At 48.1% G+C, this 17,055-nt stretch overlaps 1 protein-coding gene across 5 annotated transcripts in view; it reads left to right on the top strand.

Annotated features, from left to right (window-relative positions):
• The window catches only part of BICRA (BRD4 interacting chromatin remodeling complex associated protein), a 113,875-nt gene that overhangs the window by 71,348 nt on the left and 25,472 nt on the right, over positions 1–17,055 (top strand). For 3 of the 5 annotated variants that reach the window (XM_059719380.1, XM_059719379.1, XM_019482998.2), the window contains exons 5-8: positions 7,676–7,721; positions 10,874–10,916; positions 11,558–11,623; positions 13,501–15,504. In XM_059719380.1, coding sequence (XP_059575363.1) covers positions 7,681–7,721; positions 10,874–10,916; positions 11,558–11,623; positions 13,501–15,504 — 2,154 coding nt within the window. In that variant the 5' untranslated portion in view covers positions 7,676–7,680. Of the gene's footprint in view, positions 1–1,051; positions 1,567–7,675; positions 7,722–10,873; positions 10,917–11,557; positions 11,624–13,500; positions 15,505–17,055 lie in introns of those variants that run through there. The other 2 variants (XM_059719378.1, XM_019482999.2) reach the window with 2 other exon arrangements.

The raw sequence follows: 17,055 nt of genomic DNA, 5'->3' as shown, positions 1-17,055 counted from the left end.
GGATCTAGAGTCCTGTCAAAGGTCTTTATCTTTTGTTTTTAAAATTAAAGAGGGGAAAAAAAAGCTGTTGGAGAGGGTTTGAATGAGTTGTAAAAATACAGGAAAAGCCTGGTTAATGGAGCCAAAAGAGATGCTGGATATTGAACCAAAGCAACTGTGATTCCTCTCTACAGAGTTTCCAAAGGTACCCCTAGATGGGGGAAGGCAATGGGAAGAAAACAGCGGGGAGAAAAAAATCTCCCCATTTAGATATGACAGGGAATTGAAGACCGTGGATATGTAAATGGTAGATTAGTGAAATGGTTGCTTGGCTTCTGGTTTGAGAGCTGATTTTTTTGGTACCCTTTGCGTGACCTATGCAAGTGCGGAGTGGGAGACCCAAGTGGAAAGCCTGCTGGTAAAATGCACCTGGTCCAGAGGACATTCACCGCTTTATTTTTTTCCCCAGAGCAAAAGATAATAGTGTTTCAATCATTCACAAATCTGATGGGTGGTTTGAACTATGAGAGCTATGAATGACGCACGCAATGCTTGCATTAAAACCCGGTCATGATGAGTTGCAGGCTCGTTTATAGCTTTAGCTCGGTTGTTGGAACTTGGGATGGGCATGCATTTAAAAAACAAAAAGTGATTGAGGTTGACATGAATTCTCAAATAAGTAGTCTGGTATCACCAGGTTTTCAGTGTTGCTGGAAAATATTCCTGCTCCCATACTACCCATGAGAGTTGGGGTGAATGAGTGAATGACTGACTGTCCTACTGCTTCAATGACGTCTTTGCAAGTAGTAGCTAGATCAAATGCTGGACCAGTAGTGCCGCTGGTGAGCAAAGAGCTCCTTGCTGGTCTGGTGCTCAAGCCCGGATCGATGCCAGGCTCCGTCAGCTTGGGATTTAAAGGGGTTACCAAGAGCTTTGATTTAAATCAGGTTATAGTTTGTAGCCGTGTTGGTCTAAGGACATAGACAGGCAAGGTTCTTTGGGTAAAGCTGGTATCTTTTATTAGACCAACTCAAACAGTTGGAAAAATTTTTCTTTGCAAGCTTTCAGCCTCTATTTAAATTGGGCGCCTGGACATTTCGCACAAGAGACCCAATGAAGTTGCACGCGGATGCCAGGAGCTCATGAAAGCGCGTGGCTTGGATGGTTTCATTCATCCGCTTGAGACGGGAGCATTGCGACCTCCTTCCCATCCTGCTTCTTGCTTTGGAGAATCTGGGAGCCTGGCTGCAGCATCCAGAGACGTTTCTAACAAAAATTTATCTTCAAAGCATTCCCATCTTGCCCGTTCCTATGCTTTGCAGATGCATGGGAGCCTGTCCTCCTTTTCCCAGCCTCCTCCTCTACCGTGTAATCTTACATGTGTTTCCAGGATCATGGTAGCAATAATATTGGCTTCAGTTAATTTCCTTTCTCCCTAATCTTTTCCTGGACAGTTTTTTTTTTTCTTGTCAGCATTCTGTACGGAGGTAGAGATGAAACGAAGGCGCACAGAGGTCCAGCGCCTGGCGTATCTTGGATTAAGGACCAGCACAGATGTGTTCAGCTGGAGACGTTGAATACTATCGGGTATGAGGCCTCATCTTAGAATACGAATATGAAAGGAAGGTGGCCATCGTGGCAAATAAGTGTTGTCATAGAAACAAATCCTGTTCTGATTGGGGACCGCTGGGAATTCTGCTCTGGACCCAGTCCAGGTGACATCCCTTCACTGGTTTCAGGTGTTTCCTTTGTGTCTCTGCTCTTTATTGGCAAACGGCATCTAGCTCCAGTTGTATATTCTCCAGGCTTGTAGCTGCTGAGTGCAGAGGATTTTGTCTCTTCCAGAGAGACGGCACACATCAGCTGAGACACGACGCTTCCTTGATTTCTTGGTGATCTCCTATGGATCACGCATCAGATTATCTCCTGGTTGTTGCGGCAAACATGTCTGCTAAGTTTCTCCTGATCCTTGGAAAGGTGATTAGCCCTCTCCCAGAGCAGAAATATTTCTGTCCTGGACTAAGCACAGCTTATTATTTCTATGTGCATAGCTGATGTCAGGGGAGATGAACAGCAAGATTTAGGGGATGACACTCAGAAATGTGTGGTAATCAGCCACACCTTGGCTGTTGGGAACTATGAACAAAGTGCCCTCTTGTCCATCTGGATCTCCAAACCCAGGAGCAAAGGTAGCAAATGATAGCTCTCAAAGGTAGGCACGCTTTTGCACCGTCTCCACTGCCTCTCAGAACAGTATGAAAAATTGAGAGATGCTCCTGCCTTCCTAAAAATATAAGTCTTGAGCCTACTTGGCGTGGAGTTTCTGGACTTCTCGGTCTTGGGAAGTTTGCTATTGCACAGACAGGGCCAGTGTGATTGCTGCTTTCATGGACCCCACCAGAGACCTTGGCAAGTAGTTGGTCCTCCTGGCAGGCACAGTCTGTCATTTAACTGCTGTGTTTAAACCAGGGAGATACAGCCTTGAGGTCCTGCAGGAGGTGGAAGTATCCTAGCAAAAAGGTGGAGTCTGCTGTACAAAACAAGGAAGTCTGTGTAAACTCCAACGCTAAGTGCTTTGAGTCTCCACCTTATTCCAGCCCTGCAGGGTCGGGGACCATGACCTTGGAGACTTATCCTCTGCTTTAGTCTTGTGTTATTCAGATCAAAACTCTGCATTTTGATTTTTTTAGAGAGGGCTGCCATCTCCCATCATTTAATATGTGTGTTTGTATGTATAAGCATATATATATATCTGCATTTTGATTTTTTTAGAGAGGGCTGCCATCTCCCATCATTTAATATGTGTGTTTGTATGTATAAGCATATGTGCATGTATAGATGCACATGTGTATGTATATATGTATATGTATTTACATGCATAAGCATAAGGCTTTATGCTTGCTGGACGTAGCAGGCTGCCGGCTCGCAGGAGCTACAGCAATTACGTTCTCGGGCAGTAAGAACCTAATTGCAGGCTTGCCCAGGAGGACTGGATCAGCTGATAAGGATAACTGGCTGGCCCTGAGGAGGTAAAAAGCACCCAGGGAAGGGAGCAATGGGGAATAGGGACTGAGAATGAGAGTGTAAGAGTCAGACAGCTGGAGGGAGAGGGATGGGGACTCTCCCAGGGTCTGGTAAAAGACCTCAATGAGCCAAGGAACTCACTCGAGAGAGAGAGGAAAGACTGCAGTGCTGAGGGAGCAGGCACTGCAAAGCCAGAGGCATCCTCTCAGGGTCTGGGAACAGACCTTAGGCTGTGAGTTAACCTTGTATTTGGCCATGTCTTGGTTTGTCTGCTGATTGCTGGCTTATACTGTGTCCCATGGGGCCAGTGCACCCAGGAAAATAAAGACTGTGCTGAGAAACCCGAGAACCTGCTACACGCATGCATGTATGCTGTTAGTATGCCATCAATTGTTCCGGCTCCAGAAGCTGACCTGGAGGAATTGAAGGCAGAGCAGCGCCCTGTACCCAGTGACTGACAGGTCTTCTGGGTCCAAGCTACAGGCAGGCTAATTTAAATGATCCTTTGTTTCTCAAGGACAGGAACACTTTAGGGAAGCAGAGAGAAATGTTCTGATTTACTGGTGACTGTCAAGGTCTCAGAAATGGGATTCGAATATAAGAGCCTCCATATCAGGCTCCAGGTCCATCTCGCCCAGTCTCTGAGTCTCACTGGGTGCGTCTACATGCGCATTTATGTTACATTAAATTTACTGCACAGTAAGTTAGTGCGCAGTAAGCGGAAATAGGCCAGTGTCTACATGTGCAGGCATTAAAGCACATTAATGCTATGTGTGGTCTGACTTAGCACTCAAGTTTCATAGATTTCATAGACGTCAGGGCTGGAAGGGACCTCGGAAGATCATCGAGTCCAGCCCCCTGCCCCAGGAGCAGGAAGTCAGCAGGGGTCATAGGATCCCAGCAAGAAAAACATCCCAAGTTAGGCCCAAGTCTGTCCACACACACAGTGTTACTGTGCAGTCAGGCGTCTATACATGCATTACTGCTTAGTGTCTAATCGGGCGTAAATTTGATATTTGCAATCATGCAGGTATCAAATTTACACCCAAGTCAGCGTAAGTTGTCATAGTTACTGCACAGTACACGTGTGAATGTGTAGACGCGTGCCTGTACTGCGCAGTCATTTTTGGGTACTGCGCAGTAAATGTGTACATGTAGATGCGCCCGCTTTGGCAGAGCAGATGCTGAAAGGGAGAACGAAGGGGTTTGGCCAGGGTTTCTTTTTTCCCCACTGTTCCTCTCTCACTTGTGGCCTCCAGCATTTAAGGTCTAGGATGCTGAATAAAATACCTCCGCTCTGTAAATCAGACTCTAAGAACCCGCGTATCATTCTCTCTGACGTTTCACCGCCTCCTTGATGCTAGAGGAAAAAGGAGATAACTTTTCCCAAGGTCCCTGTTTGTTTCTCTCTTCTTTTTTTTTTTCCGCTACATCGTGACCTTCTGGATTCAGGCAAGTGGAGAGGAGCTCCAAAAGACGAGAGAGATTTGTTCTAACCACATTTCCAGCCTGTAAATGAGCAGGGCTGGAAATCTCACAGCAAAGGCATTTTTTCAGAAGAATGATATCACAAGGATGCCTGTTTCGGGTGCTTTTACATGCTGGACAGCTTTCCCATCAGGCATTTTTCATATCAGCAAGAGGGTAGAGCATGTAGATATCTCGCGGGCAGCGTGTTAGCCTCTTCCTGTAGCAGCAGCAGGGGATGAAGGAACATGGTTTTGCACTGGATCCAAACAGCTTTACTTGGCGCGTGTCTTGTGCCAGAAATTACAAGGCAGATGAGTTCATTTCGCTGCCTCTGGACTGTGAATCTGGGTCTTGGCTTTGTATGGCGGCTCCTTTCATTTGATTGTTTCGTTTTTATCTGGGGGGTAGTCTTTGTGCATCCTTATGAATAATTAACACTGCTATTAATTGTATGCGTTGGTGCATGCAGGGAGGGGAAAAGGGAATTGTTCTTCAGTCCTACAAACTCCGCGCTGAACAAAATGCAAGAGAAACTGGCATTTCCTGTTCTCTTGCCCCTTTGTGCTGCTTTATTTTAACATTACAAGGTGATATTTATGGCCAGGAAATGCCAAACCTCTCTGGTGGATGCCCACCGCCGATCCATGTGTGCGAAAGATCTTTCTTCTTGGACTGTTTCCCTCTTTTAAGACGTTAAAATTGCCAGGGGTTTCTCCATCCTATGGAGTCTCTTTTAAAATCAGGATTGGATGTCTGTCTGGTGAGATGCTCTGATTTCACAATAAATGGATGTGCAAAATCAGCAATTGTGAAAGTTTTTTTTCAGGTACCACACTCTTACATGTGTATTCATAGAAAAATCATAGAAAATTCCTCTCTGGTGTTTGTGTTACAGATAGGAAAAAGAAGTAATGCTCAAGTCACTACCTCCATGCTGTGATCTCTCCAACAGCCTAGGAGAGACTGGAGATTGATTCTTCATGCTTTCTTTCTGTTTTCCCCCCTCCTTTTATAATTGCTGGTTCCCTTCTGCTTTCTCATTTCTCCTCCACCTGCATCCAGTAGAAGTTCAGCGCGTCTCGCCCGGGTATGCACACCTCTGTTTGAGAAACACTATGAGATGCAATTATCACTGGGTAAATGGGCAGCCTGCGTTACACAGGGGAGGTGAGACTGGCTAATGGTCCTTTCTGGCTTTGGACGCAGCATCAGAAAAATCTATGAATCTTAATCCAATAGCCAGCAGCACATCAAGGCAAAGAATAGTAAGTGTCACTCAGGCTGTTGACATGTAAGAGAGCAAAAGTGAACCTCTTCTACACGATGCATAAGGCAACGGCTGCAACCAATTAAGTTTTATACCCTCAAGATATTATTCGTTTCATTGTTGCTTGCTGAAGTTACCACATGGATTTTACCGTTCTCAGTCGTCCTCTGCTGCCTTGACTCCATTTAGTGTTTGCTGTTTTTGTTTCTTGCTTTCGTTGGGAAGGGGACCTGCCAAGGAGCATTGACAACCAACTTTGGGGTTGCCTTTTTAATTGACTTCTGTCTGCATCTGCTTTTCACTTCAGTTTCTTTTCCCCCTTGGAAATATCAGGCGGGTCAAGTCTGACATTGGCTGCTTTGGTCCCCCTGCTTTCCCTGGGGCAGGCTGGGCTGTTATGTCTTGTGTCCTGTCAGTGTCGACGGGAGTTTTCCTAAGAGGTTGGACAATGGATTTGTCTGGGATGAAGGAGCTTCAATAGGCCACGCAACAAGAGGCAGCTTGGAGGCTGGGCTGTGGACCATGACTCATTTTCCCATATGCTAGTAGTTAAACCGATCAAGTGTCTGCTCTGCTTGGAGAGGAATAAGCAAAAATCACGAGTGGTGAATTAGTTGCGGCCTGCGTTGTCCCAGTCGCTTTGGGCATCTCCTTGCAAATCAAAGTGGCAGTGCCAGCCCTTCGCCGTCCCCCTTTAAAAATGGAGCAGCATTCCCTTCATTCGTGGACAGCCTTAATAAACCCAGTTTCTAATAGAGAACGAAGGGGGCAGGATTTTTAGACCCTACTGGGAAAATTTGACTGTATCCGTCTCCTGCCGCCACCTGCCCTTTGCAGAAAAGCGTTTGTGTTCAGGTCAGGACCAAAACTTTTGGAATGAGATCACGTCTGTTCGCGCAACATCTTCCTGTAGACGGAGCCGCCGTATGACCTGCATTTAACATTCTTTGTGCAAGGAAAAAAAAAAAGGCTTGAATTTTAAAGGCGTTTTCACAGCGGGAAGCCGGCTTCTGGCAGCATGGTTTTACATGGAAGCAATGTGTACAGAGGCTTACTCGTTAACGTTAATGGGAATTTATATGTGCAGCCGAAGGGGAGAATAATATACCCCTTGACGGTATGAGTACTATGTTGTTGCTGAGTGTCACGCGGGAGAATTTCAGGAACGGCAGCCGGTGAACCTAACCGTGAGCTCTATGGCATGACAGAGTATTTGCTCAGACAGTGCCCATCGCAGCCCATGCACCTGCCTCTCTCGTCTCCCTTCCATCCACAGACAGGAAGGAAGAAGAGAGACTGATGGACAGGAATGTGATGGAAAGATAGTTTTGCTAGAGACTGAATATACTTGCCCATAAATATGTCCAGGGATAGAGGTCCGTGATGTAGACAATGTGTGCCTGTGTTGCGTGCGAACACAAGACTTCAGATGTCTAGGAACAGCAATCTGGCTGTCTCTCACCCAGCACTAAATCCATCACAGAGGGCACATCTATACGTTCAATTAATACGCTTTAGGTAAGGCACATTAAATCTAGTACTTCCATTATGAAGTACTAGAAAAATGCACATTAACCTATTTTAATGCACCTTGGCTAAAGAGCATATTTTTGTGGCGATTTAATGCACATTAAAATAGGCTAATTCGCATTAAAGCACACATGTAGGCGCACCCAGAATGACATAACTCATAAGGGTGGGTTGTAGTCGCATTTGTATCTGCTGGAAACCTGCAGGCCTTTGTCCATCCAAGGGAATAATCTAAATGCTGTAATAAAACACTACTCAACTCTCTCAAGCCAGGTCAGGTGAGGTCTCCATACCCACCCTGCAAGGTATCTGGGGTGGAGGGCAAACGGCTCTTCAGAGGGGCGGTATGTGCTGTCTGACGCTTGTTTCCCTGATTGTAATGCGCTCTCCATCCCCTCTTTGCAGTTGACATGGATGATGAAGATGGCCGGTGCTTGCTAGATGTAATTTGGTAAGTAGCACTACAGCTGGGACCAGAAACTGGGGCCTGCTCCATAGGACTGCTGGGACGGTCGGTGGAGGTGTGGGGAGGGAATTCCCATCCCATTCCTTTCTGCACCCATTGTTAGTCCCTTGACTCCAGGGGATATTCCCCATAGTCTCTTCTGTGTGGTTTGGCCTCCCTGGCTTATACTGCAAGATCCCCGTGCTTTCACCATAAACCCCCCCCTAGGAACCCACTGCTGCCGTATTTATTTTGTATGGAGAAGCTCTTATTCCTTTCTTTTCCTGACATCTCTCCCAGACTGTGATCTCCCAGAGACAAGGCCATTTCCTCCCCTCCTTCTGTGTGTTGAAGGCAACATGTTGTGGGCTTTCCTAAGAACACACATAGTGCGAGACTGGGTCAGCCCAGTGGTCCATCCAGCCCAGTATTCCTGCCAGCAGCAGGGGTGGATGCTATACGGGGAGAGCATCAAACCAGGTATCCCTAGAGTGGTCTATCTCTTCAGTACCACTCCTGGCATCCAATATTTATCGGGTTAGAGATGCCAGAGGAAACATCTCCAACTGTTGTGTTCAGCTGCCATGAATAAATCGATCCTCCATGGATTTACCCATTTCCTTGTTGACCCTGGCTCTGGTCTCTGCCTCCACTATCTCCTATGGCCACGGACTGAAAAAGTCCTTTCTCTTGTTAGTTTTAAACTTGTCACCTGCTCATTTCAGTGGGTGCCCCCTGGTTCTAGTGTCCTGGGACTTGGTGAGCAGCACATCCCTGGCCGCTTGGTCCGCACCTTTCATGATGTTGTTAGACCTCAGTCCTAGCCTCCCTCAGCCTGCATAAGGGCTCCAGACCTTTTTAATCTCTCCTACCAGCTGCTCCAGGCCCCTGATCATGTTGATTGTCCTTCTCTGGACCTGTAGACAGACTCACTTCCAAAAATAATAGTTTTTGGGGAACATTTATAACTGCCTGCAAAGGGGCCTTTTATCGCCTCTTCCTTCCCTTTGGATTTATTCAGGTCCCCCTAAATTCTGGTTTGGATGAGACCAAAATGTCCGGTGCAGGTTAAATTCTGTATTGGAGTCCTAACCCCCTAGCCTGTTGGAAAGTGCTTATAAACTTCAGCAAAGTGGGTTGAACCTGGTTTCATGTTGTGTTGTACCATTGTTTTGTTTGTGGGTTGATTATACACATACATCCATGCACATGCATGCGCACGCACACACGTGTGCATGCATGCACACATGTATATGTACAAATGTGTACAAATGTGTACATGTGTATAGATACTTATATGTGTATATATAGAGCTAGATATATATAGAGAGATATGTACATATCTCTCTCTCTATATATAGACACAGGTTTACACACGCAGGCACACGTGCATTCACACATACACTTAGATGGACACATTGATATATGCATGCATGCACACACACACACAGATATACACACGCATCCACATGCACACACATATATAAACACACACACACACACACACACACACACACACACACAGCATCATAGTGCTTAGGGTTGGAAGGGACCTAAACAGATCATCAGGTCCAACCCCCTGCCCCGGGCAGGAACAGGTGCCGAGGTCATATCACCCCAGCCAGATATCTGTCCAGCCTCCTGTTGAAGACCCCCAAGGTAGGGGAGAGCACCACCTCCCTCGGGAGCCCACTCCAGAGCCTGGCAGCCGTAACTGTGAAGTAATGTCTCCTGATGTCCAGCCTGAACCTCCTCTCTAACACTTTGTGGCCATTATTCTTAGTAACCCTGGGTGGTGCCCGGGGGAACAGAGCCTCCCCCAGTTCCTGCTGGTTCCCCCTGGTGAGTTTGTAAATGGCCACCAGGTCCCCTCTCAGCCTTCTCTTGTGGAGGCTGAATAGAGAGAGAGAGAGAGAGAGATCTATATATCTGTATCTATAGATAGATAGATAGATAGATATAAAATGTGCGTGTATATGTGTATTTTTTCGTTTGTATGACTGAAGGCTATACAGGAAAAATAGGCCTTCTCAGCAGATTAGCTGTGCACATCCTGTTTGTCATCGGTCCGGTGCAATGCATACGTGAGTGAAACTGATCTCTGGGGTGTTTTGCCAGTAACTATCAGGCCTAAGCATGGCATATGCTTAAAAACATACTGCTGTAGTCAGTCTCGAAGCATCTCAGCAAAGTGCTGGGAGGGGGGCCTGGCCAGAGCTGTCATCACCACTAGTTAGGGACTGGCTTGTTAGCTGGTAGCCTGAGGTGAACTCAGAACAGTTAATGTTTTGATAAACGGCTTGTTAACAACAATGCAGGCTAATTTTCCAAAAGGGATTATTGCGATTATGAAACTAAACTGTTACCAGGGGTTTGGTAATTAGGACTCTGCAGAAATAACAGAGGAAGGAGAGTAAGTGTGTGGTGGTGACAGAGGAGGAAGAAAAGGAAAGAAAGAAGGACAAGAAAGAAGGAGTCCTATGTATAGTCTGCAAATATGCTATACAGTCTAAAAAAAATGCTGTGTATAGTCCAAAAACTTGCTATACATAGTCTGAAAATATCACTAGGTTATCTTGTTTGCAATAAACTATATGTAAACCTCTAAAACAGGGCATAAATCTGTGTGCTGTTTAGTCTTAGACATTTCAAATCCTTCCTACAAATTTTAAATTTGTAAAAACACTCGTCTAGGGTAAAGGACCTCATTGTTTTTATTCCAAACGCATCCATGCTGATGCCGTTCTTGATGGCGATAGAGCCGCCTAATGGCTCCCAGGTCTCCATTAACACGTTTCATGCACAAAAAAATGCAACAGTCCTCACGGTCGAACATGGCAGGTTTTATACGACTCCTGACGGTACCACGTACGTGAGGAATTACCGGTCGCAGAAGAAGCAATATTAACTGGTGGTGCCTGCCGCTGTAGTGTAGCTGTGGAGTGAGTGGGATCCCTTAGCAATAAACAACAGATATTTTGGAGTGCAAGAGGACTCTTGGTTTTATTAATGTCTTCATTAGAAACACGTATTTCTTTCCAGTTTCCCACTTAATCACGTGTTATTGCTACATCAAAGGTGCCCCAACGGTCGGTGTGGCCTTGGGACCGACTCTCGCGTGTTCTCTCCTCATGCCAATGTCATGTGTTGTTTTACAGTGATCCACAGGCCTTGAATGATTTTTTACATGGATCCGAAAAGGTGAGCCTGGGCTTGAGGGTTTTTTTTATTATTGTTATTATTATTTTATTAACCACAGTATTCAGATTAAATCAATGTATTTTTTTTGAGGGTGAGCAATAAGTGATAGGGAGCATCTCTGATTTAGAACTGCTTTGGGGTGCAAGGCTCTCTCTTTTTTTTTCCTGGAAAGGGGGATATGGACCACGCAGGGGGATAGAGGCTGAAATTTTGTCATCGCTGAGTCCTGCCGTGCTTATAACCAAGTCAGTAGGTTTCTGTATGAACCCAGGGTTGCTGCCTGCCCAAAACAATCGATAAAACAAAAGCCTGAAGTTAGTCCCTTATGGGTAGGGGTCAGGAATCCCCGTCCTCTCGTTATTTTTTGATTATTATTTTTATTTTTATTTTTTGGTACCCAAGTGCAAGAGATTGGGCGTCTCTCTTGGAGACTGACCAGGATCCACAGCTGCTCCCCCCCCAAGACGCGGGGGCTTCAGGTCAACTTGAAGGCAGGGGACAGTGTGAATAGGAAGCTCTCCTGCCCCTGCCCCAGCCCTCGCTGCTCTGTGGATAGGGAGATCATCCATGCTCGGTGACTGCCAGACAGCCCTCCCTCGAACCCGATGCTCTTTAAATAAATGACATCTTTTCAATTACAGATTGACAGTGATGATCTCCTGGACAACACAGGAGATGCAGCCAGTGCCTTCTTTGAAGGTGCTGGGGTATGTATTTTTGGGGGTTTTTTAACTTCTATTTTTTCCAAATTTTACTTTGGGAAATCCATTTCAGAAACCTGTCCTTTTTTGGGGGGTTTGTTTTTCTTTTTCTTACATTTTTTTTTTCCCCCTCCTCCCAGATTTTTGTTTTTAATCCGTTTCCATCATCCGTAAAATAGTCAGGGTTGAGGGAACATTTCCCGAGGTGTTAGAGAAAAGTGGCAGCAGGAGAAAGATCTGAATGTTTTCACCACCAACCCCATTAAGTTTGTGTTCAAGTCATAACATTGGGTTCATATGTGCTCATCTGTCTGCTTTGCTTTTAACCTGGGGGAAGCTTTAGGTCAGAACAGAGAGGAGAGGGAGGGGAAAAGGAAAGTTTAATGGGACTGTCCTTCCTTGGAGAAAACTGGGGTGAAGGCTAGTTAGCGTTACAAAAAGCTTGTAAGCAACATATCAGTCCTATAGATAGGAAATATCAGTGATGCTATATTAATTGCAATCATGAAATATCAATGATACTGCAGAAATCTAATGAGTGACATGGATAATGTGTTTTCTTCCTGAGCGTGCTATCTACCTTCACATTATAACAGAGGCCTCGGTGTCTATTTTTTGTCTCCTTTCCTGCTTACATTTAAATTTCAATATGTTTATGAAAGCCTCTGGTGCTTTGTAATACTCATTGGAAAATCCCAGGAGTTCAAATTTAAATTTCAGATTCTTTCTAATTTTCTGGGAGTTTCAAATGCAAGTTGAAGCCAAAGACATGAGCAGACATACGCATGCCTTTCTGCTAAATTATCCCAGCATCAGAAATGGACAGACATACCCCATGTGAGATGCCCCATCTCTTGGGGTATCTCACATAGGTGACAGCTATTTCAGTGCCTGGCAATGGGAGAGCAAAGAACATTTCTTCTGACCACGTCTCCGCTTTTCTCCTACAAAGTATTTGTCTGTCGAGGTGACCGTGTCTGGCATGAAAGATCAAGCTACACGCTAATAGTTTCTTCGTGGTAGTATCTGCCTTGCACCAAGTATTTTATAAGCCATCAAGAGCAGTCTCTGCTCTGAGCCATTTGTAGTAAGGACAGCCAATATATACATGAATGTAATGCACGCTTATATCTGACCGAACTTAGGATCGCAGGGAAATAGCAGCCCTCTGTCCAAGGCAGGATCACCCCTGATTAAACCATCCCAGCTAAACATCTGTCCAACCTGCCCTTGAAAACTTCTTGGGAACTTAATGGCTGATAGAAAAACAAAACAAAACAGGGATTTTGTGTTCCCTGGTTGTGGAGTAGAGAGCTCCCAGGTCCAAACTGAAAATCAGGGGATTGAATCAGACTTCCGAAGGAGGGTGCGTACCTCCTCCTTCGTTCTTGCCATTGCATCCCCTGTGGTGGTGGGCTGCGGGTAACAAGTACCGGTCTATCACTGAAACCTTTCCAACAACCAAAGAAGTGTTGTAGAAGCGTCATAGGCTTTCCCCCCCTTATTCCTCGATGCACATTAATCCGTAGAGGGCCAACGGATTAATACGGCAGCTCTGGTTGGCACTTCTCTTTTCAAACCCCAAAGGCAATCTCTTGCTTTTAATGAAGCAAAGGGGCTGCGAGTCTGGTCTTCTTGGCTTCTACTTCTCTGCCACTGACTGGCCTCATGTGACGTCAGGCAAGTCGCTTCTTCTTTTGAACACCACCATGGATTTGCCGAGTGCTGTTTGGGGACGCCAAAGAATGCTTTTTGCAATTGTCAGGCAAATTGAACCTAGGGCAGATCCCAGAGGCAGCGTGTAGCTCAGGAATGGTTTAAACGTCTGTCTCCCGCTTGCGTTAAATGCTGATTTCCTTCTTCCCCACCCTTCCACCTTCCAGCTGCACGTGCAGGAGTCTTCTGGCAATCATCTGAGCACCGAGCAGAACCAGCCCACCGCCAGCGTCGACCTCGACTTTCTGGAAGATGACATCCTGGGGTCTCCCTCCGGTGGCGGAGGGAACCTCCAGAACTCAGATCAGCCCTGCGACATCCTCCAGCAGAGCCTGCAAGAGGCCAATATCACGGAACAGACACTGGAGGCGGAGGCTGAGTTGGACTTGGGATCCTTCCAGCTCCCGACGCTTCAGCCCGTGGTTCAGACAGCTTCGGACGGCACCCCACAGATTTTCCCCAGTGGGGCTGACCTGATCGGGCTGCAGCAGCCCGCCGTGCTGACCCATCAGGCCCTGGTGCAGCAGTCGGTGGGGGCCGACGTTGTCAACAAGGCCATCAGTGTCCAGCCATTCCTCCAACAAGTGGGCTTGGGGAATGTGACCATACAGCCCATTTCCAACATCCAGGGCTTGCCTAACGGCAGCCCGAGTGGGACGCTGGGCATCGGACCCATCCAGGTGGTCGGGCCGCAGGTGATGGCCATCAACCAGCCCACTCAGCAGATCATCACAAAGCAAGTGCAGCCGTCGCAAGTGGCCACCATGCCCGTGGGCAGCTACATCACACAGACGGCACCTGAGCAGCAGCAGGTCACGCTCGCCTCCACCGGCGTGTCCCCGCAGAGCGCCGGCCTCGTCATCCAGAAGAACCTGCCGGCGGTGGCCACCACGACACTGAACGGCAACTCCATGTTCGGAAGCGTCTCTGCCGCCCAGGGCTCCCAGCCGCTTACCGTCACGTCCAACCTCAGCAGCTCCTTGGTGCAAGCGCAGAACGTCATCATCCACCGTACGCCCACGCCCATCCAGCCCAAGCCGGCTGGGGTGCTGCAGCAGAAGCTGTACCAGATCACCCCCAAGCCTTTTGGCCCCAACAACACCACCTTGACCATCCAGAACGAGGCGGCCCTCCAGCAGCAGAAAGCCCAGCAGAACCTGACCTTCATGGCGGGCAAGCCCGGGCAGAACGTGGTGCTCTCCGGCTTCCCGCCGGGGCTGTCTGCCAACATGTTCAAGCAGCCGCAGCCGCAGCAGCAAGCTCTGAGCAAGCCCATGAGTGTCCACCTGCTCAACCAAGGAAGCAGTATCGTCATCCCAGCCCAGCATGTGCCCCAGGCCATGTTACAGGGCCAGAACCAGTTCCTTCTTCCGGGGCAGCTGGCCGGCGCCTCTGCCGTCCAGATCCCCCAGCAGCTCTCGGCTTTGCCGGCGAACATGGGGGGACAAATCCTCACCACCTCGCACCCCAGCGGCCAAGCCCACATCATCACTAGCCAAGGGCCGGGCGGCCAGCTGATAACCAATCAAGCGTTGCCTGCCCAAATCCTCACCAACCAGAACATTGCCAGCCAGTTGAACCTGGGGCAGGTGCTGACCTCCCAAAATGCCCATGGCACCGCACACATCCTCTCGGCCCCCATCCAGCTGCAGCCCGGGCAGGTGGGGCAGCCAACACTGTTCCAGATGCCCGTCTCGCTCGCGGGCAGCTTGACCACGCAGAGCCAGCCCTCCCTGGGCAGCGGCGCCATCAACCAGTCGGGGCAGACTGTCATCCAAGGTGTCACCTTGCCGAACCAAGTGGCGATGTTAAATGCCACGGAGAACCTCAACCAAGCTGTAAGCATCCAGGCCTCTGCCACCACCAGCAGCCAGAGCCCTGGGCTCATACAGCCTCAGCCCGCCTCGGGCGCCAGCCTGCTGCCGGCCAATGACCAGTCCTCCATCCTGACCGTTCAAACCGCTTCCCAGGCCCCGGCTCCCCCTCAGCTTCAGCTGAACGTGCAGCAACAGCCTCCTCCGCCGCCCCCGCCCCCTCAGCAGCCAGCCCAGCTCCCGGTGACTTCGCAGCCCAGTCCCAGCTTGGCTTCCAGTCCAGAGAAGATCCTCTTGAGCCAGGCAGCTGCTGGAAGCGTCATCAACCAGGACTCCATGCAGATGTTTCTGCAGCAGGTAAGCAAAGCCTGTAGTAACCGGCAGATCTTTGGCATTGCTTGTTGGCTCTCTGTCTTGAGAGGAAGACAGAAAGCTGTGTAGAAACAGAAAATGAGGGCTGGAAAGGACCCCAGGAGGTCACATCTAGTGCAACCCCCTGCTCCAAGCAGGACCAGCCCCAACTCCATCATCCCAGCCAAGGCTTTGTCTAGTCAGGTCTTAAAAACCTCCAAAAGGTTTTTGGAGAGTTACTGGACTCCCTTTTATATACACCCACACACACACTGTAAAGAGTGCTTTATCACACCACTTCCATATTTTTGTAAGGCCCCTGCTACACGTTACATATATCACACACAAGCCTAGTAAATCGCGCTCTAAATATAGACCAGCCACACATGCAATTAATTGGTTAATCATGCAATAAATGCAGACCAGCCACATGTCCAAAGTAATTACCACATGATAAAAAGGACTCCGGCTATAAAAGAAAAACAGAGCTGACCAGCTGCAAAGTTAGCACTTGAAAATGTGGCACAACTCTAGAGCTGGTTTTGATTCGGCTTTCATTTGAATGGGCCCTGAGGGAAGATTTCAAGATCATCCTCCCTTGATAAAACCGTTCGCCGGTGGTGGACGTTTTAAATTAAACCTATTTGAAGAGGCAGCAGCTGGGCCCAAGGGGCTTGGTAACGAGTGCATGGCCTTTCATGGAGGATGGCATGGTGTTGCCATCTGCTGTGTTAGCACCTGACGAGCGTTTGGTGGCTCATACAGAATGAACAGGTCAGTCAGCGGGACAGTCATCCCGGTCTTGGAGACTGCGGTCCTGGCTGGTAATCTCGTTAACGATACCTCACAAATGAATGAGCCACCGTGACTGAGCTTGAACAGGTGGAGATGCTTTTGTGTGGGGGTGGGGGACTTGCCCAGCTATGGAGACTGTTGATGGCTAAGAGTTGAGTTTTTGGTCACCTTCCACCATCACGTAGTCAAGACAGTTGGAAAGTGCAGAAGCACGGATGCCACTATACAAAAATGGCAGCGTGGGCAAAACTCTTTTTGCCTTTAACGGCGTGGTACAAAAACTCTTACCGTGGGCACGCTTGTTGCAGCTGCTCCACACTGCATGTGGGCCGCGGCAGCCACGAAGGAGTGCGTACGTACGCTGCCAAAAGTGCAGACGCCAGGCCTGTTATGCCTTCTCATATCCATTTACATCATCCCAGATCAGGTGAGGCCGTTTGCTTCTCTTGCCTAGCCCATTAACACCACTGTCGTCTTCTCCTCCCATTTCAAACCAATCCTTTGTGCCTGATCCAGACCGACTGAAGTTGCTGAAATAACATAGACTTAAGAACTGCCATTGACTGGGTCAGACCCCAGGTCCGTCTTGCCTGGTCTGCGGTGTCACACAGCAGCAGAGGCTGGAAGGGAGAGTGACCAGGTCTGAGCAGGGTTTTCCCCTTGTTCCTCTCCTTTGCAGCCTCCAGCATTGAAGGTCCAGGGAGTTACGATTTGGAGGCCGTGCCCCTCACTCCCACGCTTAACGGCTGCTAACACCCCTTT

The sequence above is a fragment of the Alligator mississippiensis genome, chromosome 15 (assembly GCF_030867095.1).
Source record: "Alligator mississippiensis isolate rAllMis1 chromosome 15, rAllMis1, whole genome shotgun sequence".
In the NCBI taxonomy this organism is placed as follows: Eukaryota; Metazoa; Chordata; order Crocodylia; family Alligatoridae; genus Alligator; species Alligator mississippiensis.
This window is presented reverse-complemented; position numbering and strand designations above follow the sequence as displayed.